Source organism: Coenobita brevimanus, chromosome 56, assembly GCF_032717465.1.
Source record: "Coenobita brevimanus isolate Jiangsu-jjx chromosome 56, ASM3271746v2, whole genome shotgun sequence".
NCBI lineage: Eukaryota > Metazoa > Arthropoda > Malacostraca > Decapoda > Coenobitidae > Coenobita > Coenobita brevimanus.
The window spans coordinates 28035813-28063160 of NC_137009.1; the positions used below are offsets into that span (position 1 = coordinate 28035813).

The window sequence follows — 27348 nt, forward strand, 5'->3', positions numbered from 1 at the left end:
AAGGAATGTTGCTTCCCTTGCATTGTTTTACAGATACTTTTATGGCAAATGCTCAGTCGAAGTTGCATCCATTGTGCGTCCTGTCCATGCCTTCCCCGCACTACACAGGCATCTGGTAATGCTCATGACTGGAATGTCACAGAGTCATATTGCAGAACTTCTGCCTATCAGAATTCATTTCCCGAACTGGATCTCTCTGAAACTCGCTTCCCCAGAGTTGTTTCCTCCCAGACTTCAACCTACGGCTGTTCAAATCAAACTATTACAGATTTTTTAATGATGGAGGACACCAGTAATCTGATGTATGGATTATTATTATTTTTTTTTTAATCATAAGTTTTTCCTTCCTCTCTTAAGTCATTGAAAAAATCCTGCGTATATATATATATATATATATATATATATATATATATATATATATATATATATATATATATATATATATATATATGTGTGTGTGTGTGTGTGTGTGTGTGTGTGTGTGTGTGTGTGTGTGTGTGTATTGATTGTTTGATTGATTGGTTAATTTATTAAGCACTGTTCTAGTTAATGATAGGCAAGAAAAGTAATGAACTTAAGACATGATGGGTAAATATGCTCTAAAGCTATGAAGATGAAATAATAATATTAGGTACTTAACATCAGCATATATTGTGCTTGTATGAGTGTCTTGCAATATGAGCCTTCGTTATCTAGAGTACTATAAGAAAGTACTAGTTTTGTGCTGCCATGTTGGTTATTTTTTTGCTACAGTTTAAAAAAAAAAAAAAAAAAAAGCCTTCTAAAGATCCATTGCATGGCTGCAAAATAATTCCTCAGTTTCTTCCATTTGACAGTGCCAGTGTGACTATTGCAAGTTTTTTTTAGATAGGGCTGGACACGAAATACTGAATATTTTTCGAAGTATCTCTCACTTCACGAAAGCTACCAAAAGTACCTCTTTTGCTATTTAAACAGCATTTTTTATGTAAACTGTGGGCAGCTACCTCAGCTGTAAAATAGCACTGTCGTCACTTCTTAGTTAATTGTTCTTAAGTTCCTATGCTCAGTTGAAAAATTAAATTTCGACTGCATGTCTTACCGTGAAAAGAAGGGAGGGCTGAAGACTTCCATGGTTTCTATTGTATGGAAATATTTACAGTGTTCTGGAAACACCCCTAACATATAGTGAGGATTGTCTGTGCAGGAAAACACAAAAAAATACACTGCTATTCAAGTTTGCGTTTGGCTCCCGATGAAAAGAGGCATCTGAAAAGAGTTCGCAGTAGATGGCAGAGAAGCCAGAAGAGCAGCAGCACCACGCCTGCCACGCTGGCCCACACATCAACATTGTACAACTTGTACCTGAGACAGAAATATACAACACTATATATATATATATATATATATATATATATATATATATATATATATATATATATATATATATATATATATATATATATATATATATATATATATATATATGCAAAAATATTATAACTATATGGAAATTGTAGTGGTGCACAGTAAGAGCAATACTAATTTTAATGACTGCCAAACCCTATTCATGTATTTACTATTGTATGAAAATAATTATTACGGCTAAATGCAGACATTTCTAATTACGTTAACATATATTTTCTATTAAGTCCACAGTAATTATCAGAAAATAATAACTCCATTGATACCCTAAGGAGTTTACGAAAATTGACAGAGCCTGTTGTCAATGAAGTTTGCAATATCCTGGAACATGTTATTAGCATGTAATAAGAATCTGACCATGACTAGAACTACAGTGCAAATATAATGTTTTTAATTATTCTTATAAAATTACATAAGCTTACTGATTATATTTATCTGTTTGTTTATTTTTAGTCCTGCAAAGTGGAATGGCATAATTTTCGGCAACTCGCCCTATACCGTTGCACAAGACTTAGCCTGTGTGTGTGTGTGTGTGTGTGTGTGTGTGTGTGTGTGTGTGTGTGTGTGTGTGTGTGTGTGTGTGTGTGTGTGTGTGTGTGTGTGTGTGAACTACTTGGCTATTTGATTTATTTGAATGAAATTTCCCAGGTAATTTTATCTGGTTACGGTGAAGGTCTTTCGCTAAATACAATTTTCATGTCATGATTTTTTAAGTGGTGAATGGAGTGTAGGTTTGGTTTTGATATATTAGTACATGTTATACGACGGACCTTAATTCGTAATGCAATATCTGGGAAGCATCACCCTCCCTGTGATTCTTGGAAAGGCCTGCCCCGTCCCAGAAATAAAAACTATCAGAAAACTCGGGAAATGGGCACATGGATTTCAACGAAACTTCACAGGCTGTTTCATCAGGTTCCTTGAAAATGTCTTCCATTATATCGGCGGCATATGAACCTGGCAGTTGCGCAGCCAGATTTTTATATTCAGTCAATCAATCGTCCACTAATTAAAGTCTCCCACCGTTATTTTAGGTCAGCCGTCCTCCAAAACTTATTAAGGATACAAAATATGGGAAGGATGGCAAACATTGTATTGATATCTTAGTACATGTTATTGAATAGGCTCCCACCCGTGAACTACTACTATGACAACAACAACAACAACAACTACTACTACTGCTGCTGCTGCTGCTGCTGCTGCTATTACGATGACGACAATGAACTGGGTGTATCTTGGGATATCACCCCTTCACAACAAGTGTATTTCTTTACCCCTAACAGATAATATTTCATTATGCCTAAGTGCCACATACATGCTTTATGATACAGTAATATTATTTAGTAATTCTCCCAGATCGAAATGCATATCACAGGACTCGGTATTCAGTTTCCATGTTTTCTCTGAATCCACAGGAAAAAGCCACAGAGGTGTATCAAACCACAAGGCCAAACTCACCATTATCAAGTTCCTGGAGAAATGAGTTTAAAGTTTTGCTTCCTCGAGCACTGCATATCTCCACCAAATATTCATCAGTTTCAACAAAGGAAGTATCTATGAAAATGACTGGTAATGTACAAGATGGTGGTAATAAGGATGCTTTACGCAATCGCGATTATGATGCTGACATAATGAAAATTTAAATGCGTATAAATTTTTAAAATATCGGACCATACACAAAAATATATTTAACAATGATTGAAAACTAAATAATAAATGGTAAGACAATGGCAATACTCACTCTGTGTAGTGTGTAGACTCAAAGAGGTTCATGGTCTAGAGATGTGTAGGCTTTGCCAAGATTTCTTTTCCTCTTGGCACTCGCCTACTCTTCGTACCCTTTTCCGCATGTTCCCCGAGGTACTTGATCTGTCTCACTAGCACTGATACTCACTATTCCAAGCGTTTTTCTATCTATCTATCTATCTATTGCCAAACGCCACAATGCCGTAAGGGGTGGCCATTTGACTTTGAGTTATTTATTTTACGGGGAGGGGCACTAACCCTCCACCAACCCACTTGTTGACACGTAGGAAGCACGTATAGTTTGGTTATATGGTTACCACCCAGCGTTGTAAATGGTTTCTTGGCTTACAGGAAACCATTTGGCTTGTCACTCAATGTAAAGCCACCAGTAAAGGAAAGAAGAGCAATAAGAAGTGACAGGAAAGATGGGAGAATTAGGAAGAGAGGAGGGCAGGCACAGAAAAAGAATGATAAAAGCTAAGGAAGAAGTAGGCAGCACTACATCAAGTGAGTGGATGATGATCACCACCACCCACCACCTACCACGAAAAATAATCTCCGAAAATACAGCACCAACTGTCACATTTGTGTCACACGTGGGCGATGTAAACACTCTGCTGAGAGAGTTTGTGGGCGAGGTGCTCGTTGGCTGCTATGGCTTGTCGCGGTTGCTGAGTGGCTGGGGAATGTGCTGCGTTACGAGATTGGTCAGGGGGCCGGAGGCGAGTTAGCCTTTATGGTGCAACAACGGACTCCGAGATTCACTACAGAAAGCGGCTGATCAGGCGGTTTTTACACCATAAACTTATCCACAAAAACTGGGTAGCACAAATACTGAACACCGCAGTGGCGAACTAACAATCAGATAGCAGAGTAAATGAATTTTTGGAAGAGAGAGAGAAAATTGATTTCAGAGAGGGTGACGAGTTTGCTGGTATGGTTCTGTATTTAGGTTGCTTAGCCTCCGTTATTTATCTGTTTTCCATAGTATCTACTTTTTTTTTCTCGTAGAAATGTATCGATAAATTTCATTCAGAATTATGTTATTTGTAGTATATAGTGACTGTCAGGACCACATTTAGCCCCTCAGCCCACGTTAGGCATTGATAGTTCATTATTTCTACCAACAGATTATTTACAACAGTCAGATTTTCAGTAGCTGGACTGAAAACATTTGACATACCGGTAGGCTTCATCTAGCCATTTATTTAGAGGGAATGCTCCTCAGCTCTCTTCAGCAACAACAAAATGAAAATAAATTCATTAATATACATAGTGCTGCATCGCTGTGAGGGGATTAACAGTAATTATTAATATGATCTATCCACATGTTACACGAACTGAACAAATATTTGTCAGCATACTCGGGCATTATTGAGATATGAGTATAGTGAAAAAAAAAATACTGCCAGGAATGTACGGTAGTCTCCTATGACTAAACTGACCAGAACTACCGACTACTGTAGCCTATATTTGGTTTCATCCATGATTTGGCACCAAACGAGAAAGGAAATGTTGTCTGTCAGGATTATCAGCTGTTTTTAGTTTGAAGAAAATACAGGTACTGTGCTCAAGAAATTCAGATCAAAGATACAAAATCAAGGTTAGCATAGACCCGAACTATTATGTATTTGCAACACATTATTTAGCATGGAATCTCGGTGTACACAGACCAAGCACTCTTCTTCTGTGTCTCCTGCCCTCAGGTCAGTCAGAAAGTAGGTGATAATCTCTTAGCCAGTATAGTTCGCCACAGGTCTGTGCTCAGACAGTGAAACATTCACTTTTAAATGTGGAAGACTTTCATGTCAATATAGCGTAGCTATATTCATTAGTATGTGTCTTTATAACAAAAAGTATCATACGTTCTTTCAGAATTCCGTAAAGCTGTTACAAAAATACCTTTGCATCACCTGTGTGAACAGGTAATACTACAATGATTCCAGGATTAGATATAAATAACACCCGTTGAATATGGTAGGTTAAAAGAAACCTATTAAGGTCACTACATTACTAGGATCATTGGGGGATCTGACAATTACTGTATTATCAATGGAATTCATACCATGGCATATCTAAGGTAGGGCAGCGGAGATGTGCAGCTCCATTATGCCTCATGACATACTCCACCCAGTACACTGCCACCTCACTGGGATGCTGGGGTTGGTCCTTCATCACCGCAGACTGGTGTGCTACCCGTGTTTTAAGTCTGAGGGTGATATAAATATTAAGAGCCATAAAATATCGCTTCATGGAGGCACTTCATAATTTTCACTAGGGATACCACAAAGTGCTTTGACACAGCAACTAGAAGCTTCTTTTTTTTTCTTTTTTTTTTCTTTTTATTAACAGATCAACGGAGTAAGGAAAAATAAATGTAATGAAAAGAAAAACCACTTCATACACCGAATTATAAGTGTCCTCCATCCATAAAAAATTTGTAACTGGTGACGAGCAATGGCCTGACAAAGTACATGGTACGGATTGCGACATGGAATGTAATGGGAGCGAATGCTGAGGTGAAAGAGAGAGAGAGAGAGAGATTGCCCAGGTGCTTGAGGGTGAAAAAATGAACATATGTGGATTAACTGAGACCAAATGGTGAGGAGAGAATGTGAGAGAGTGTGAACATGGATGGGTTACATGTGTGGGAGAATGTGAGAATAAGAGTGCAAAAGAGGGTGTATGGACTGTGAGCAAAAGATGGAAGAAGAATAAAAGAGCGTATGGATCAGTTAGTTCAAAGATTGTGTGGATAAGAATGAAAGTGGGAATACAAACCTGGGCAACTGTGTCTGTGTATGTGCCAACAAGAGATGGTTCAAGGATTGTATGGATAAGAATGAAAGTGGGAATACAAACCTGGGCGACTGTGTCTGTGTATGTGCCAACAAGAGATGGTTCAAGGATTGTATGGATAAGAATGAAAGTGGGAATACAAACATGGGCGACTGTGTCTGTGCCAAAAAGAGATCGTGCAAGCAGAGTGGAAGAAGAGTTCTGGGCAAATGTGGAAGCGTGCATGAAAAATTTTGAAGGGAATGGGAGAATGTTTTTGACTAGAGATATAAATGAAAAGATAGGGAAGGCAAAGGTGGATGGAGAAGTTAGTGAGTGGGGTTTGCCTGCAGAAGTGGATGAGAATGACAGTGCTCTAGTGAACAATTGTGTGAGGAGGGGGTTGGTGGTAGCCAGTATCCTCTTTCGGCATAAACGGGTCTATAGTTATTGGGGCGAGTGATGAGATTGGTGGGTGGTAAACTGAATGAACCGAAGGCATTGATTGATTATGTGTGTGTGTACGAGAGAATAAAAAGGTATGTAATGGATGCATGAGCATACAGAGGTTGGGGGAGTGGACGTTCTGACCATTACTTGGTGGTGGTGAAAGTCAAGGTTCTAGTGCAATGGACGAATAGAAGGAAGGAAGGACAGGAGAAAGTAGTCCAAACAAGAAGGGTAGAAAGGTTGCATGAGGATGGTAAAAAGACACAAAATATGAGAGAAGTGGAGGAGCGCTTGGTAAATATGATTTGAGGCGAATAGGGGAGGTGGAAGGTTTGTGCAAAATTTTCACAGAAGAAATCTGTGCAACATGTGAGCTGATGTGTGGGGTGAAAAGATGGGGAAAGGGGATGCAAGGAATAACATGGTGAAATGAAGGGGTTAGCAAGCTGTGGCGCAAAAGAAGAGAGCATATAGTGAGTGAGTGGGAAGCAGAGGCATGGGGGACGTTGAGAGACGGAAGAAAGAGTTATTTGTAGAGAGGAAGAGAGAGGTGAAAAGATTAGTAAGACAGAGTAAGAAGAGAGTGGATGAGGATTTGGCAGGAATTTAAGTGTAAACTGGCGGGAATGTATTAAAATTGTCTGGAAGGAGGTTTCCGTAAAGAAAGTTACACAGGATGACAAAGAAGGTAGTAGGGTAGTGAAAAATAAAAATGGTAGATTGATAATGGAATATAAGAGAGTATGGAACAGTGGATGCAAGGATTGTATGGATGAGGAAGAAAGTAGGTATACAAGCATGGGCGATTGTATGTGTGTATGCTCCAACAGAGGATCGAGTGGCAAGAGTGAAAGATGAGTTTTGGCCGAGAGTAGAAGCATGTATGGACAAGTTTGAGAGGAGCGAGAGAGTGTTGTTGATTGGAGACATGAATGGCAAAGTTGGGAATGTACGAGTGGATGGAGTGGTTGGTCAGTGGGGTGTGCCAGCTGAAGTAGATGAGAATGGTAGTGCTTTGGTGGACATCTGTGCTGGTAAGAGGTTGGCAATAGCCAACACCTACTTTCGTCATAAGATGATCCACCGGTATACATGGAGAGTAATGAGGAGGATGGATGGTGAACTTGTTGAACGAAAGGCAATGATAGACTACGTGTGTGTGGATGAGCGAATGAGAAGACAAGTGTTGGATGCAAGAGTATGGAGAGGGTGGGGGAATGGAGTCTCGGACCATCATTTAGTGATGGCCAAGGTAGAGCTGCAAAGAAAGTGGTTGAGGAGACGAAGGGGAAGACAGGAGGAAGCAGCTCCTGTGAGAAGAGTGGAGAAATTGCAAGATAGTGAGAAAATGACAGAGTATAAGAGCATAGTGGAAGAAAGATTGGGAAGGTATGAGCTAGAGCAGATGGAAGGGGTGGAAGACGTATGTAAGATATTCACGGAAGAGATAAGCGCAGCGTGTGAGGCGGTTTGTGGAGTGAGGAGGAGAAGCAAGGGTGTGCAAGGGACAGCATGGTGGAATGATGAGGTGAAACGAGCTGTGGAACAAAAGAAGAAGGCATATGGTGAATGGTTGGTGAGTAGAGGTTGGGGAGAAGATGAGAGAGAGAAGAGAGAGGTACTCGTATATGTGAGCAGGAGAAGGGAGGTTAAGAGACTGGTGAAGGAGAGTAAGAAGTAAGTGGATGAAGAGTTTGGGAGGAATCTGAGTTTGAAATGGAGGGAGAGTAAGAAATTGTTTTGGAAGGAGGTGAAGAAAGTAAGGCAGTGTGAAAGGGGAAATAGTAGGGGAGTGAAAGATAGGAATAATAGATTGTTGGTGGAGAAGAGAGAGAAATTGAGGAGATGGAAGGAGCACTTTGAGGATTTGTTGAATGTAGAGAGTGAGAGCAGTGTGAGTATAAGTGGTTGGGGAATGGCTGGGAGAAGAAGAGATGAGAGGAGGGAGGAAGAGATCAGTAGGTCGGAAGTAGTGGAAGCGATGAAGAAGATTAAGCTGGGAAAGGCCCCAGGAATTGATGGAGAGTGTGGTGAAATGCTTAGGTATGGGGGTGAGATTGTTGTGGAGTGGATATGGAAGTTGTGTAGATTGGCTTGGGAAGAGGGAAGGGTTCCAGAGGACTGGAAATCAGGTATAATTGTTCCTCTGTATAAAGGAAAAGGGGAGAGAGAAGTATGTGGTAACCATAGGGGTATTTGCCTTCTTAGTGTGACTGGTAAAATATATGGTAGAATACTCATTGATAGGGTTAGGCATATGACAGAGGAGCTAGTTTGGGAAGAACAAGGGGGATTTAGGAAGGGAAAAGGGTGTGTAGATCAGATATTTGTTATAAGATGTTTAGTGGAGAAGTATCTAGAGAAGGGAAGGAAAGTGTATGCTGCCTTCATGGACTTGGAGAAAGCTTATGACAGAATAGATAGGCAAGGTATGTGGAAGGTATTAAGAATATATGGAGTGGAGGGGAAATTGTTGAGTGCTGTGAAGAGTATGTACGAGGGAGCTAGGGCTACGGTGCGAGTGGATGGTGAGCTGAGTGAGTTCTTTGATCTCAATGTGGGACTGAAACAGGGGTGTGTGATGTCTCCATGGCTGTTTAATATATATATGGATGGGGTTGTAAAGGAGGTGCAAGGTAGGGCAGTGGATGTGGGGCTGGCCCTAATGAATGAGGGTGAGATTTGGAAGCTTCCGGTGTTGCTGTTTGCTGATGATACAGTATTGTTGAGTGAAGATGAATGGGAGTTGCAAGGTTTGGTGAATGAATTTGGGACAGTGTGTAGGAGGAGGAAGCTGAAAGTTAATGTAAACAAAAGTAAAGTTATGGTGTTTGAGAGGAATGAAGTCACAGAGTGTGCAGTAAGGTTGGATGGTGAGGATATGGAGAATGTGAGTGCATCCAAGTACTTGGGTAGTGTGATGAGTAAGGATGGAACTTTGGGGGATGAAGTACATGAAAGGGTACAGCAGGGAAGAAAGGTTGATGGTACACTGAAAGCATTGATGAGAAATAGGGAGGTGAGTATGGAAGTTAAGAAGTCACTGCATGATGGTATTGTGATCCCTACCCTGACGTATGGAAGCGAGGCGTGGACCTTGCAAGAGGGGAACAAGTCAAGAGTGAGAGCAGTGGAAATGAGTTACTTGAGAGGAGCATGTGGAGTGACGTGGAGGGACAGGTTGACGAATGAAGAAGTGAAGGAACGTTGTGGGGTAGATGTGGATGTGGTTGAAAAGATTAGGAGAAATACACTGAGGTGGTTTGGACATGTGGAGAGAATGGAGAATGAAAGACTGACTAAGAGGGTGTATGTAGGTGAGGTGGAGGGAGGGAGAGGGAGGGGTAGACCGAGGATGAGGTGAAGGGATGGAGTTGAGAGGTATATGAGGGAGGGGGGGGTGAGTTGGGGGGAGGGGAGTCAAATGGTGGGTGACAGAGTGACTTGGAGGCGTTTTGTCTGCGGCCACCCTTTGCGGGATTAGGGCGTCGGGCTATAGATAGATAGATAGATAGATAGATAGATAGTGGAGAAAGGCAAACAGTGAGCAGATGGTGAGAACACTTTATGAAACTGTTAAACATAGGGAATGAAAATAATCCAAGTATAAGTGGCTGGGGAAGGGCTAGGAGTGGAAGGATGGTGAGAAGGGAGTAAGAGATCAGTAGGATGGAAGTAGTGGAAGCAATGAAAAAAATCAAAATGGGGAAAACCCCAGGAACTGATGATGTAGGTGTGAAATGATGAAGCATGGGGGAGAGAGAGTAGTAGAATGGATGTGGAAGATGTTCGGATTGGCCAGGGAGGAAGGCAGAGTCCCGAAGGATTGGAAGTCATGTATAATTATTCCCCTGTACAAAGGAAAGGGAGAAAAAGAAAAGTGTAGAAATCATAGGGAGATTTCTTTTCAAAGTGTAATAGGCAAAGTTAATGGTAGAATATTATTGGAAGACTTAGTGAAATAAAAGAGGAATAAGCTGGAGAAGAAAAGGGAGGTTTTAGGAAGGAAAGAGGTTACATAGATCAGATATTCATCCTTAGGTCTATAGTGGAAAAGGTTCTAGAGAAGGGAAAAAGGTTGTATGCGGCCTTCAAGGTTTTGGAAAAGCATATGATAGAGTGGATATATATGGAATGTGGAAACTACTAAGAAATATGGAGTAAATAGGAAGTTGTTGAATGCTATGAAGGGTGCTAAGGTTGCAGTACGTGTGGATAGTGAACAGAGTGAATTTTTCTGTCTCAGTGTTGGACTGAAAGAGGGATATGTCATGTCTACATGGTTGTTCTGTCTGTACATTGATGGGTTATAAAAGAGATACATGGTAGAGTAGTGGATGTTGGAGCATCCCTAATGAGAGAGGGCAGCGTTTGGAAACATCCTGCACTGTTGTTTTCAAATGATACAGTATTGATAAGCGAGGACGAAGGGGAACTGCAAGGCGCGGTGGATGAGTTTGGGTGAGTCTGTAAGTAACGATATCATAAGGAGAATATAGGGAAGAGTAAAGTAGTGAATGGCAGAGTAGTGGATGTTGGAGCATCCCTAATGAGAGAGGGCAGCGTTTGGAAACTTCCTGCATTGTTGTTTTCAGATGATACTGTATTGATAAGCGAGGACGAAGGGGAACTGCAAGGCTTGGTGGATGAATTTGGGTGTGTAAGTAACGATATGTAAAGGTGAATATAGGGAAGAGTAAAGTTATGGTCTTGGAAAGAAATGAAGTCATTGAATGTACAATGAGGTTAGATGATGAGGAAATGGGAAACGTGAGTGCATTTAAGTACTTAGGTAGTGTGATGAGTAAGGTTGGAAGTTTGGAGGATGAACTGCTTGAAAAGGTATAGCTAGGATTGTGGGTGGTTGGTGCTTTGAAAACAGTGATAGGAAATAGGGAAGTGAGCATGGAAATTTAAAAAATCACTGCATGATAGTATTGTGATATCAACTTAAATGTATAGAAGTGAAGCTTGGACCTTGCTGGAAGGACAAAAGTCAAGAGTGAGAGCAGTGAAAACGAGTTATTTGACAGGTGCATGTGGAGTTACATGGAAAGACAGATTGGCAAATAAGGAAGGAAAAGGACGTTGTGGTATGGATGTGTATGTGATAGACAGTGTTTGGAGAAATACACTGAGGTGGTTAGGCCGTGTGGAGAGGGTGGAGAGCAAGACACTAATAAGGAGAATGTATTTGAGTGAACTGTAGGTGGGAAGAAGGGGGGGAGGCAGAGGATGAGATAGAGGGATGGAGTGGAGAGGTATATGAGAAAATGGAGTGTGAGGTGGGGGGAGGGCAATGAAATGACTAGGGACAGGGCGACATGGAGGCGATTTCTTTGTGCCCACCCGTTACGGGATTGAGGCGTCTATCTATTATATTTCGGTTATTTTGTTTGTTTAATAAGTAATTTAGTTTGTATAATGAATAATTGAGGTGAATTTCAAGATAGTGTCAACTACATATTCGGATTTGATATAACAACAGGTGCCACCCATGTCACGAACGTTTCTGAGGAGATGGTAACCAGGACAACTCCATGGGGATAAGTATAATGTTATGTTAATGGAGGCAGAGTTTTATCCAGTACTCTGGTATGTCAATAAAATTTCCTGAGTGACATGACCATCAGCAATATAAATCATAAAATCTGTATATTAAAAAGACCTTGCTACAGAATCATTCAGCATCACTGAAAGTACAACAATGCTGTTCCCGTCTTTTCTTAGCTGGAGGATGGAAAGATGAGACTGTGTAGCTCTTTTGATTGGATTGAGACTGACTGGAGAATGAGATGGTGCCATGACACTATATTCATACGTCAGCTTAAATTACCAAATTACCAACTATGTCGTTCTTCTGCCATCAGCATCTCAGGACATAATTAGCGGAATATCGGAGTGTAAGGTTACCCAGTCCTACACGTCATATATATATATATATATATATATATATATATATATATATATATATATAATCACCAGCCGTTACAAGCCCACTGCCGAACAAAGGCCTCTTTCAACCTTCTTCACAAATTCCTTACTGATCCAATCTCTGCCACGTTTTCCCTGCAAATTTCTCTATCTCATCTCTCCACCTCCTGTCTGGCCTTTGTCTTTTTCTGCTGCGCTTACAGGCTCTTGGTGACCAGTCAGTCAGCCTCTTGCTCATTCGGTTATCCCTTATTCTTGCTACATGGCCTGCCGACCTCTATTTCTGTTCTTTTATAACTTGTAAAATGTCTTTGACTTTAGTCTGCTCTCTCACCCAAGTTTATATTTTCCTGTCTCTTAAGGATAATCTCAACATTAACTTTTCCATTGCTCTTTGAAAACGGATTAGTTTATTTTCCATCGATTTTATCAGTTTCCAGGTCTCACAACAATACGGAATAGCTGGAGTTACACATTCGTTATATACTTTTCGTTTCATACAAATTGGCAAACTACTTTTCATAATGACTTTATGTTTACCAAAATCTTTCCATCTAATTGTAGCTCGTCTTTTTATTTTGCTATCGTGGCCCTTCGTTAATTTTGTACTTGCCCAAGTAATTGCACTCGACTTTAAGAATTTCTTCACTTATTCTGATGACTCTCTTTGGTGAATGTGGATTAAACATTATTTTTACTCCGGTTCATCTTCTGCCCTACTTTGAGACTTTCCTTGTTCAGGTCATTTAACATTTCTTGCAATGTCTCTGCTGTTCTCAGATTGGGACAATGTCATCTGCAAATCTTAAATAGTTTAGTTTTTCTCCATCTATGTTTACTCATTTCTTCTCAAGATCTGGTGTTCTGAAATACTTTCAAGGCATACTATAAATAATTTTCGTGAAATTGTATTTCCCTGATGCATACCCTTCTCAATCTTATATTTTTCAAGGTCTTTAAGTAATTTAACTGTAGCAGTTCCCACTTTACTAATGTTTTCGAGTCGTTTTACAGTGTTCTCATTCACTCCATGTTCTGGCAATGAATTTATAATTGCAATGTGCCCCATAATTATATATATATATATATATATATATATATATATATATATATATATATATATATATATATATATATATATATATATATATATAAAGATTTCTTAGGCAGAAAAATATTTTACCCTGGAGCCAATGCCAGTGACTCGCAGGAACCAGACAGTGGAGAGAGGAAATTAACTAAATGAGAGTAAAATGCAGAGAGTTTGGACAGACAAAGTACAAGGGAAAGAAAGAAAGAAAAGAGAATGTAGGTAAAAGTGTCCCTTTTAGTCGCCTCTTACGACAAGCAGGGAATACTGGGGAAGAATTCTATCCCCCCTTCCCCAGGGGGGGGGGGTGCCACAGGAAATTATATATATATATATATATATATATATATATATATATATATATATATATATATAACTAGGCTGCTTCCCCCAAGGAAAGGGAGGTAGCCGAGACAGGACGACACACTCCCCATTTACTCATCCATTCAAACACATCCATTCGCATCTTAGCCCCACAGGGGAGAACGGACAGATCCTCACCGCACCACACCGCACAAGGGTCAACTTCGCAATGCAATCAGTGACATCTGCAGCAGGGCTCGACTGCAGAACTGGTTTACCCCTGCCACATCATAACAGACCCATCCCCTTACCCGCACCTGACCTGACTAGCTGATCAGATCAAATGCGGGAGAATATCCCCTCAGGGCTGCGTCATCACTTATTCATTCACAATTTCTCTCCATTTATTTCTGTCACGCACAGCCACTCTTCCTTGCTCAACAGACATCCCTCTCGCATCCAGCGCTCTCTTCACACTGTCCATCCATCCTATTCGTGGTCTTCCTCCCAGCCTTACACCTCTCACATCAGATCTAGTTATCTTTTTCACCAATCGCTCATTATCCATTCTCTCCATATGCCCAAACCATCGTAACACCCTCCGCTCAACTCTACCAGCCAGCTCCCAAACAACTCCAGTTCTCCATCGCACTTCATCATTTCGCACCCGATCCATACGCGTCACTCCACACATACTCCTCAGACACCTCATCTCCATTACATTCAAACTTTTCCTCTCTGCTACACCCATATTCCATGTTTCAGCCCCATATAACGCAGTCAGTACCACAACACCCTCATACAGCCTTCTCTTTACATCCATTCTAAGCGAACGACATTTAAACACTTTTTTCATTCCTCTCAGCACCTTTCCTACTTCACTTATTCTAAACTTCACTTCTGCATCTATTCTTCCATCCACAGCAACATGTGACCCTAAATATTTAAAACAATCTGCCTCCTCAAGCAACTCACCATTCAAAACAATATTCATCCCCCTACCATCTATCAACTTCGTACACTTCATCACTTTACTCTTATTCTCATTTACTTTCAGTTTCCTCCTTTCACACACCCTTCCAAACTCCTCTACGAACTGTCTCAATCTCTCCTCTGAATCAGTCACCAGTGCAGTATCATCTGCAAACAGCAGCTGCTTCAGATTCCACTCTCCACCATCAACATTCACCAGACTCAGACCTCCACCTAAAACTCTTGCATTCACCTCCCTTACAACACCATCCATGTAAATATTAAACAACCAAGGCGACATCACACATCCCTGTCGCAGCCCCACTCTCACGGGAAACCAATCACTCACAGCATTTCCCACTCTTACACACGCTCTACTATTTACATAAAAACTTTTCACCCCTTTTAGTAACCTACCATCAAGTCCATACAATCTTAAAACAGTCCACAAAGCCTCCCTATCAATTCTATCATACGCTTTCTCTAAATCCATAAATGCCCAAAACACATCCTTGCCTTTCGCTAAATACTTTTCACACACTTGTCTCACAGCAAACACCTGATCAACGCATCCCCTCTCTCTCCTAAAGCCGCACTGCTCATCACCAATCACTCCCTCTGTACCCTCTCTAACTCTCATAATTAACACTCTACCATACACCTTACCTACAACACTCAACAGACTTATACCCCTAAAGCTAGTGCATTCATACTTATCACCGTTGCCTTTATACAACGGGACCACACAAGCACTTACCCAGTCAATTGGCACCAAACCTTTCTCAAAGCACACATTCAACAATATTACTAACCAGTCAACAATAGTCACTCCACCACCCTTCAGGCATTCCACAGCACACCCATCCATACCTGCAGCTTTCCCTTTTTTAATCTCCTTTACTGCCTTCTCCACTTCCTCCTTTGTGATCAAAGAATCATTCAACTCTCCCAGCACATTTATTCCTTTCCTTTCCTCCTCTACATTTAACAATCTTTCAAAATACTCTGCCCATCTCTTCCTTACTGCATCCATCTCAATTAACATCCTTCCATCCTCTGCTTTTACTCGTTCTTCCTTCCCAGACTCTCCCTTTCGCACCCTTTTCACCTCCTTCCAAAACATTTTCTAATTCTGTTGAAAATTCTCTACCCCACCTCTCATCTGCTGCCACTTTAGCATCATGCACAGCCCTTCTCGCTCTATTCCTCTTTTCCTTATACCTTTCATATGACATTTCATTCTTCCTCTGCAGCCACACTTCATATGCACGTCTCTTCTCAGCCACAGCCATACTTAATTCCTCGCACCACCATTCACTTCCTTTTCTTACACCACCACCCACACGTCTCACACCACACACCTCTTCTGCATGCCCCACCACAGCACTCTTAAACAACTGCCATTCCTCCTCCACGCTGCCATTTTCCCGATCTTTCACTGCGTTCCACTCATCTTTCAATTTCTCCTGATACTCTATTTTTTTCTCTCTTTTATCCAAATCACTTTCAAAACCTCCCTGCCACACCTAACCCTCCTAGCTCTCACCCATCTCTTACCTACTCTTAACTTTTCCTCCACCAGGTAGTGGTCAGACATACCTCCACCCTCCCCTCTTAGAACTCTCACATCCAACAATCTTCCTATTACATTCCTAGACACAACCACATAGTCCATCAAAGCTCTATCAACAACCCTTCCACCCTCCTGTCTCACCCATGTATACTTATAAATATCTTTCTTCTCAAACAGCGTATTCCCAATCACCATCTCTCACTCAACACACATCGTTATCATTCGTTCTCCATTTTCATTTCTTCCAGGCACACCATGCATACCAACTACGCCTTCAACTGCTACATTGCCCACTCTAGCATTCAGATCTCCCATCATTACCACATTCACATTCGCTCCGAAACTCTGCAGATACTCATCAACATCGTTCCAGAAAGACTCCCTCTCTTGTTCATCCCTTTCACTACCAGGCCCATATGCACTCACAAACACCCACAACTCACGTTCAAATTTCGCTTTCACCCACATCAGTCTCGATGACACCTCCTTCCATTCAATCACACATTGCTGTACTTCCGGACTCACTAACAAGGCCACACCTTCTCTTGCCCTTCCTCTATCAACACCTGACAATCTTCCATTCACACTTCCAAACATAGATTCCCCCTTCCCTTTTATCTTCGTTTCACTCAAAGCTAACACATCCAACTTTCTTCTCACAAACATTCTCCCAATCTCCTCCCTTTTAGCCTCAATCGTACTACATCCACGCACATTCATAGACCCAATCTTCAGGGTACGGGGATAACTCCATCCCCCATCCCTTTCTCTGGCCTGTCTCTTTTTAGGAACTAAAAAAACAAAAGGAGGGGGTCCCTAGTCCCCTCACCCCGCCCCTTTTAGTCGCCTTTTACGACACGCAGGGAATACGGTGGCAGTATTCTTCCTAACACAACCTGGCAGCAGAGTAGTAGTACCACCCCATAGTGTGGCCAGGTTGTGTCCCCCCCGCCACAGTGGGAATATATATATATATATATATATATATATATATATATATATATATATGGATCAAATATTTGCAGTAAGACAGATAGTGGAGAAAGCTTGTGAGAATGACTATAAGGTGTTTATGGCATTGATGGATTTAGAAAAAGCATACAAAAAAGTAGGCATAGAAGGATTGTAGAAGGTTTTGTGCATGTAAGGTGTAGATGGTAAGCTGCTTGGTGCCGTCATGTGTTTCTATGATGGTGGTGGGGCATGTGTAAGGATTAATGGACATTTAAGTGAATGGTTCAAGATCTGTGTGGGCATTCGACAAGGTTGTGTGATGTCCCCATGGATGTTCAATATATATATATATATATATATATATATATATATATATATATATATATATATATATATATATATATATATATATATATATTGTTACATAGATTATGATTTCATCATCCTTTGTGTAATTTTTAATGCACAGTATGCTGCATGTTTGATCGCGAGCGTGTTCTGCCTCAGTCCCCCTTCTACCGTTGTAGTAGAGTAAGTCGTCCTTTCTGTTGTTCAGAGCGGGATTGTCAACTCTTTGTCCCCATGGCTTCATTTGCGCGTCCTTCTTACAAGTTGTATCAAGCTCTGCCGGCCCCTATATAATGAGCTCAGTCTCTGCATCATTGCCACTTTGATCTACTCCTCATTTTGTTCACATCTCTGTCCTCCCCTGTACAGTTATTATTGTGAGTGCTCCGGAAGTCTCCAACCATCTAGCAGCTGTGTAATTTGAGTATAAGTGTTATTGCATTTTTTCCTTGTACTGTGTAGCATAAGGTGTTAATTTGTAGGCCTAGTGGGTTTTTTGTGATTCATGTAAGGTTCTTATTGTCAGCAATTGTTCATAATAGTTTGTATCTGTAATAATTTATCTTGCATTAACTGAGCATTACCCAGTGTATTTTCATTTTATCAGGGCTGACGTAGGTAAATTTACTCTTGCTAATTTCGTGTTAATAGAGGCTATTGCAGTTAACCATATATTTAACCTGTTTTTTGCCATTACATTATCCTTATGAGTCCTGAATGTTTTGTTGTTAGTTTGAGCATTAAACTTTAAATTGTAATTTTACCTAACTCTTTTGTTTTGAACCTGGAACTTTACGGGACAGTAGTGACTCTTAGTATTCTCACTTAATGTGTACATTATCTTTCTCTGTTCCGTAACTATATATATATATATATGACTCAAAAGTTGTATGCTGACGATGCAGTACCACTTGCAAATACCGGACAACAACTTTGTTGACTAGTGCAGTGTTTTGCTGATGTCTGCGAGCGTTTTGCCTTGAGAGTAAACGTAGTAAAGAGTAAAGTGATGGTTATTGAGAAAGTAACTCCCAGTGTGATGTTACAATGAATGGAGAGAGACTGGAATTGGTGAGAGAGTTCAAATACCTGGGTACTGTGAGAGAAAAGAGAGGAAAATGAGCAAATGAAGGGGAAAGTAGGGTGACACAAAGAAGGAAAGTAGCTAGTGCAATGAAGGCATTGATAAGAAGCAGAGGCGTTAGTGTTGAAGCTGCACGAGGCTTACATGAAGAAGTGTTAGTGCCAACTTTAACATATGGATGTGAGACTACGATATGGCGTGAAAATGAAAAGCCAAGTGTAAGAGCAATGCAGATGGGACTGCTGAGAAATGTATGTGGAGTACAGAAAGTGGATAGGATACAAAATAATGAGAGTCTCGAAAGATGTGGAGTGAGGAAGTCTGTGGAAACCAGGATAGAAGAGTGTGCTGAGATGGTGTGATTATGAGGAGAGAATGCATAACAATTGAGTGGTGAAAAAGGTATATCTGAGCAAATTTGAAGGAGGAAAGAGGCAAGGTAGGCCAAGGAGAAGGTGGAGGGATATGCTAGATGAGTGGGTGAGGAAGAGAGGTTTGGAAGCCAGTGAGGATAGGACATTGACTAGAGATCAAGCTGGCTGGATGAATATTGTGAGGAGAAACACATGTTCAGGGATTTGGCAACCGTTTTCAACGCGACAGATCCGGACTGACTATCGGATACGTTTATGTGAAGCTACAGAACGTGGTACATATGGGGGGCGTATCAGATTGAGCCAGAATTCCAGGGTCTTGCTTGGTGAGTGAATGGAAGCGTGGCCCATTGGACTTGGCAAATTTGGGCTGTCTGGACGTTGCTACTCCTTATCATGACCTAGGGTGGAAAGGAGGGCAGGATAATGATGATGATGATGATGATGATGATATATATATATATATATATATATATATATATATATATATATATATATATATATATATCATCTGGACCTCTTCTCCCACCCTAGGGCAGGGTGAGGAGCAACCAAGTTCAGACAGCCCAAATTTGCCCAGTCCAAATGGGCCACGCTTCCATTCACTCATCATTCAAGCCTCCGGAATCCTGGCTTTATCTGATAACGCCAAAAACATTCAGCACATTCTAATGGAGTGGTGAAAATGGTATATTATTCCTTTTTCACCATTCCATTATTATCCTTTCTCTCCCCATGACCATACCATCTCAGTACACGTTCGTCGATTTTGGAGTCCACAGACTTCCTCACTCCACGTCTTCCACGAATCACATTATATGCTATTCACTATATATATATATATATATATATATATATATATATATATATATATATATATATATATATATATATATATATATATCCACGGATCCGGACCCGGATCCTTTTTCATGTCAATGGGATTGATGGAGGTATGTGCTCCCAGAGCGCTTTTATTATATATATATATATATATATATATATATATATATATATATATATATATATATATATATATAAACTAGAAAGCTCTCTGGAAGCACATACCTCCGCCAATCCCATTGACATTAAAAAGGATCCGGATCCGGATGCGTGGATGTGGGATCCTGGTTCCGGATTCACCACAAAATACAGGGTATAATGTGACGCATAACAATAACTTACACCAATGATCTATCGTGTAATTTTGAGTATAATTTGTTCTACAAACATATGCTCACTGCGACCCCAGCTCAGTACCCAGCATTCGGCTATTTAAGTGTAAAAGTGTTGTGTCTTGAATTTGTCTTCGGGTGGGAACTTCGCAGGGTGATGGGAGACGAATATTAATAGCGTATAGGCCTACTGTGTTGTACATAAAAATCCCATATCCTCTCAGTACAAATAAGTTTTAACCCTCTCAGGTGCAGGTGGTTTGAGTCGTTAGATTGTATAACAACCTGTAAAGCGCACCATGACACGAATCGGGTATATATATATATATATATATATATATATGACACATTTTCCGGGAAACTTGTGTCCTTTGTTTGACACGATGTGCATCATGGTGCATTGTACAGGATGTTATTTATTGACTCGATTGGACTCCGTGCATGAAAGGGTTAAGAAGAAACTTTATGTAATTTATTGATTTTTTAACATCAAGTCATGCATTTCTGCAATGCTTTTGCACAAATCGACTGTAATTAAGGATTTAATTCAAATCTCAAGGATTGCAAGGGAGTAGGGAGGGAGGAGAGGCAGGTGTGTTGTTGCCAGTTATGTAATGTTTGGTTTGTAGGATATTACTACTAGCATTATCATAACACCCAGAGCTCATTCAATGACGAAACGTTATTTTAATGACTGATTTGCGTCACTTTATGTCAGGAGTAATATTATTTATAACAATTGTTCTGCTACGAGTAAACGTGGCACCATTCTCTTCACTTGATGGTGAGAGAAATGTAACGCAGGGTTGTCAATTTAACGACTCTGCAGCTAGAGCTATTTTTTTGCCTCTACCTAGCGACACTGTTCATAAAAATCTGGCAACATGAAATATAGCTTCATTCTGGATATTTTGGCCATTTTAGGTGATATTCTAGAGATTTAATCGTATTTTCTAGTGCTACTTTGCAGTGCTTACTATCTAGTGACATTCTAGCAAGTTTTGAGGACTAAACTAGCGAGATTGGTGATAAGGACCTGGCAACCCTGCGTCCATGGTGTCGTTTGAGCGGGAAAATTTGCAGGCGAGGCACACTTGTAATACTGTGCTCCAGGTTCAGTTGTTTACTGGGTTCAGCTTGACTTGTTCATCAGACAGCATGCCCCGTACATACAGCAATGAAGAATATGCAGATATCGTCTATTTTTACGGATTCTGCGATGGTAATGCTAGTGCTGTAGCCAGGGAATACAGGAGGAGATACCGAAACAGATGTCGAGGTGCTCGAGTTTTCTGCAGTGTCTACCAGCATCTTCGCGACACAGGTAGTGTCCCTGGAATTAATCTGAGGGCAGAACGCATAGACGCACAAGATAAAGAAAGACAGATAATGCATACTGTGTTAAAGAGCCCTAACGTAAGTACAAGAAGACTTTCCTCACGTCTCCGTGTTTCTCACACAACAGTCTGGAGGACATTCAAAAGGCAAGGTCTGAAACCATATCATTTACGGGCTGTTCAGTATCTTAACCCTGAAGATATTGATAGACGCCTTGTGTACTGTACGTGGATAGAAAATAATCCCCAGATCGTGAAGTGCATCCTGTATACCGACGAAGCGATATTTACCGTTGCTGGCCTGCGTAATACACACAATGAACACTGGTGGTCAGGAGAAAGTCCTCACAAAACAGCAGAAATCAACTTCCAACATCGATTTTCTCTTAATGTTTGGTGTGACATCGTAGATGAACATTTGATTGGACCCTACATCTTTGAGGATAGACTGACTGGGGATGTCTGTGTAAGTTTTCTGATGAATGACCTTCCTGTACCCTTAGAAGATGTTCCTCTGGCTAAACGACGACTGATGATCTTCGAGCATGACGGTGCACCTCCACATTACGGCAGACAGGTTAGGGAGTACCTGGATTAACCATTTCCCAATAACTGGATCGGTCGAGGAGGACCCCACCCACGGCCAGCTAGATCACCTGATCTGACCCCACTTGATTTTTACCTCTGGGGCCATATGAAGGCACTTGTGTACAAAAGGAAAAGCAACACCAAACAAGAACTTCTTGCAAGAGCAGTGGAAGCAGCACATGTGATCAAGAACAACCCAGCAGTTATAAGGAAGGCGACCCAATCAGTGATGAAGAATCCAAGATTATGCATTGAAAGTGGTGGTGGGCACTTTGAGCATTTGATGTTGGCCTCATCATGTAACATCACTCAAACCAGAGAAGAACAAGAACCAATGGGTGCCGGGAGAAAGGCTGCATCTAAGAAGTCATCAAGTTTATACAATAAACAATGTATGAATACTGTAAATAATCAGCTAAACCGCTGTAAACCTTACCACTGAGAGAGAGAGAGAGAGAGAGAGATCACTTGTTCCAAATTTACTGCGTATTGCTTACTTTACCACTGTACATAATCAATAGTTAAAGCAAAACATTAAAAAATAAGATAAAACTTTCACTACCGTACCCTAATATTAATACAGCTTTCGTAGGTTGTGTGGCTGAGTTGATTTATGTAATGAATCACTAAGTAAAAGGAAAACTGATTAATGGAAAAAGATAAACATAGATTTCGAAAAAAAAAAAAAAAATGACCAATTCCAATTAAAAAAAAAAAAAAACTAATAATGTTTCCTCACTGAATAAGTATGGCTATTCCCTCGTCACCATCAGATGAAGGGAATGGTGCCACGTTTACTCGCAGCAGAACAATTGTAATAAATAATAATATTACTTCTGACTTAAAATGACGCTAATCACGCATTACAATAATGCATCTTCACTGAATGAGCTCTGGGTGTTATGATAATGCTAGTAGTAATATCCTACAAACCAAACATTACATAACTGGCAACAACACACCTGCCTCTCCTCCCTCCCTACTACCTTGCAATCCTTGAGATTTGAATTAAATCCTTAATTACAGTCGATTTGTGCAAAAAAAACTGCAGGAATGCATGACTTTATATCAAAGAATCAATAAACTATGTAAAGTTTCTTCTTAAAACTCGTTTGTACTGAGAGGATATGGGATTTTTATGTACAACACAGTAGGCCTGTACGCTATTAATATTCGTCTCCCATCACCCTGCGCAACTTCCACCCGACGACACATTCAAGACACAAAACTTTTACACTTAAATAACCGAATGCTGACTACTGAACTGGGGTCGCAGAGAGCAAATGTTTATAGAGCAAAATATCCTCAAAATTACATGATGGGTCATTGGTGTAAGTTATTGTCATACGTCACGTTACGCTCTGTATATTCAGTTCTTTCTTGGTCCATGGACCACCTTTCCACAAAATATCATTAAAATTCATTGAGATGTTTTGGAGATAATGTCTTGGATACTCCGGATCAGGATCAGGATCCACTCCCAAATTTAATCATTTCATTCTTAGTTCATGGTCCATCCCCCCCACAAAATTTCATCAGAATCCGTTGGCAACTTTCGGGGTAATCCCGGATCCAGATCCGTGGATGTAAGATCTAGATTCGGATCCGGATCCGCCCCAAAATTTAATCAGCTCTCTTTTGGTCCATGGCCCACCTTTCTACAAAATTTCATTGAAATTTATTGAGATCTTTTGGAGGTATCGTGCGCAATACTCCGGATCCGGATCCGGATGCACCCCAAAATTTAACCCTTTCTTCCCTAGGCCAATGGCCCACCCTTCCACAAAATTTCATCACAACCAGTTTATACCTTTTTGAGTATTCCTGTTGACAGACAAACAGACCAACTAACAGGGGTAAAACATAGCCTCCTAGGCGAAGATAGTAAGATGATAGTTACATAGTGTTAAAAGAAAAGAAAACTGTGGCACTTGCATATACTGTGCTTTGTTAAAAGTTATTATAACCAGATTCAGAGGAGCATGGGAAAAATCTTCTTTGTAACAGCTTAAAAATAATTGCAAGACTTATACTTCAAACAGCGTCATTGTTTCTATCACAGGGGAGAGGATTAAGAAACGGAGACTCCTTTCTCCTTTGCCTAAGTCGTGAATGATATGAAAAAGTATTGCTCAAAATTTCACAACAATCTGACGTGTGAGACATAATAACGCCTAAAAGAGTAAAAAATTCATTACGGAGGAGTATCAAGAAACTTACTCATTGTTTGTCATTACAAACTGTATTTTCTCCTTCAGTGTGTCTGGGGTGAGGTCGTCCCAGCGCAACACACTACCCCAGCCGTCGCTCTCTACCTCCCACATGTTAGTCTCCTGGTCTCCAAACACAGGTATTCCCAGTACCGGCACCCCATGGTACATGGATTCTATGGTGCTGTGCAGTCCCCCGTGAGTGATGAACAATCGCAGCCGAGAATCGCCTAGGAAAATGGTCAATAAGCCTTGCTTGTATATAAGCAAATATATAAAAAGATAACAGCAATAACAACAACAATTATTATTATTATTATTATTATTATTATTATTACAATGGTGCAACATTCAAGACTGTTTTTGCAGACAAGACTGCAACAGCTTCAGACCAGCAGAGTTTATTACTCTAACTTTCATTTGAACAAAAAAGTTTTTACCAAGAATATCCTGCTGGGGGAGCCACTTGCCAAGCCGTACGTTGGGGGGAAGGTCCTCCATTGTGTCCTTGTCCCACTTCCACAGGACTCTCTGCTTCAGTGACCTGAACACCTCCACAAAGGTCTTTCGATGCCTAGTCAAAACACAGTAGAAATACAGACATTTGTCAGTTCAGCAAAACAGTATAAAGTTTAATCTCAGAATAACTGTACTCTAACGTACTAAGAGTCACAAAGCATCTGTGCACAATATGTGTGGAACATTTGGGACCATACAACGAAGGTCACTGAAATATTAATGTCTGACTTACCACACGCTCGTAGCCCTGATGTCGGGAGGTGTCATATAACCTTTCCAAACATATAACAAATGTTATGTTAATATAAATAGATACTGTTCATACACAATGAGACGTTGGTAAATATCAGCAGTAGTTCGAATGTTTTCGGTAGGCAGTGGACCCTCTGTGCACCAATAATTTTGTGACCCATAGTACTTTCCTGGCATCCAGCATTCATGGATTTTGACACCGAGAGGATACTGTGTAGTTACTATCTTTACTAAAGACTATTTTATAGTTACTGTAGTTGATCTGAAACTGAAAATGGCAGAAACACTGTTTCATGGCTTTTTGCAATTATAAAAAAATATTTTCTATTTCATTTTTGCCCCAGCATTAATGAAAGACTTTAATCGATACAACCGTATCGATATACCCGTATATATATACAACTATATATATATATATATATATATATATATATATATATATATATATATATATATATATATGTATATATACTAAAAATACGAATAAGAAGTCTCGGACCACGACTGACCAAAAGGTGACGACTAAGGACCGAACAATGTACACGATAAGGATGGCGACTTGGAATGTAAGGGGTGCAAATGATGAGGTGAAAGAAAAAGAAATTGTCAAGGTGCTTGAGGGTGCACAAGTCGATGTATGTGTGTTAACGGAAACTAAATGGAGAGGTGAGAGTGTGAGAGAATTGGAGTATGGATGGGGTATATGCGCAGGAGTAGGTGAGAATGAGAGGGCAAAAGGAGTGTGGATTGTTGTGAGTATCAGATGGAAGGAGAATATAAGAGTTTTTTTTTTTATGCGAGGAAGAAGGAACCAAAGGCTGAGCCCACATTAACGTTCCTTCCAAGAAAGAAACAAAAACAATACAAAAGAGAGCCAAATTCAAGATCCAATCATTTTGAGATGCCGGGACACATTGTGTTTGAAAGATAGATCATAGGAAGTAGGAAATACAGACAGAGGGAGACAGTTCCAGAGTTGACCTGTTCCATAAATGAAGGACTGAGAGTACCAGTTAACGCTTGCATTAGGGAGTTGGACAGCAAAGGGATGAGAGTTTGTTGCTAGATGGGTGCTACGCGCCCGTCTTAGAGGTGGAGGGATGAAAGCAGACAGTTCAGAGGAGCAATGACCAATGAAGTGGCGATAGAGAAGAGATAAAGAAGCAACAGCGTGGCGAAGAGACAAAGGTTGAAGGGAGTCAGTAAGAGGAGGAGAGTTCATCAGACGAATATCCTTTGACTCCACCCTATTCAGAAGAGCTGTATGTGGAGAGCCTCCCCACATATGAGACTTGCACTCTAAACAGGGGAGAGTAAAACCCCTGTAATAAGTCAACAACTATGCAGGAGTAAAGTAGGCACAGAGTCGGCTTAGCACACCCAATCTCTTGGAAGCAGATTTTACAAGAGATGCAATATGATCTTTCCAAGATAAGTCCCGTGTGAATGAAACCCCAAGCATGTTCAAGGATGATGCAGGATTGAGCTGGATATTATTAAACATTAATGGGTATTCCTGTTGAAGATTTTGACTGGTTGATAGGTGTAAAAACTGAGTCTTTGATGCATTAAAAACAAGATAATTTTTACCCCAGTCAGAGATACGAACAAAGTCAGACATTAGGTGTGCCATAGCCTCATCCTTTGTTTGGTGAAGTAACTGCTGAGATGGACATTGCGGGAACCAAATGGAAAGGTGAAGGGTGGAATCATCAGCGTATGAGTGGATAGGGTTAGATGTACAGCTTAGAAGATCATTGATGAATAAAAGGAAGAGAGTTGGTGATAGGACAGGGCCCTAAGGAACACCACTGTTAATAGATCTAGGAGAAGAACGATGGCCGTCTACAACAGCAGCTATAGAATGACTGGAAAGGAAGCTATAGATGGAGGCACAGATAGGATAGAAACCGTAAGAGGGTAGTTTGGAAATTAAAGATTTATGCCAGACTCGATCGAAAGCCTTTGAGATGTCAAGTGCAATGGCAAAGCTTTTGCCAAAGTTCCGAAAGGAGGATGACCAGGAACCTGAAAGGTAGATGAAAAGATCGCCAGTGGAGTATCCCTGACGGAACCCATACTGACGATCAGAAAGAAGGTTGTAATAGGAAAGAGCCTTTAAAATTTTTCTGTTAAGAATGGACTCAAAAACCTTTGAAAAACAGGATGTTAAAGTAATTGGACGATAGTTAGAGGGTTGGTAACGGCCACCCTTCTTTGGGACTGGCTGAATGAGAGCAAGCTTCCAGCAAGAAGG

At 40.6% G+C, this 27348-nt stretch overlaps 1 protein-coding gene across 1 annotated transcript in view; it reads right to left on the reverse strand.

Annotated features, from left to right (window-relative positions):
• Positions 1 to 1208: 1208 nt before the first annotated feature.
• The window catches only part of LOC145401678 (UDP-glycosyltransferase UGT5-like), a 119198-nt gene continuing 93058 nt past the window's right edge, over positions 1209 to 27348 (reverse strand). Inside the window, exons 7-10 of the mRNA XM_080273865.1 lie at positions 24761 to 24894; positions 24331 to 24550; positions 5216 to 5359; positions 1209 to 1344 (exon numbers count right to left, since the gene is read on the reverse strand). Of these exons, the coding sequence (XP_080129991.1) occupies positions 1209 to 1344; positions 5216 to 5359; positions 24331 to 24550; positions 24761 to 24894 (634 nt within the window). The remainder of the gene's footprint in view (positions 1345 to 5215; positions 5360 to 24330; positions 24551 to 24760; positions 24895 to 27348) is intronic.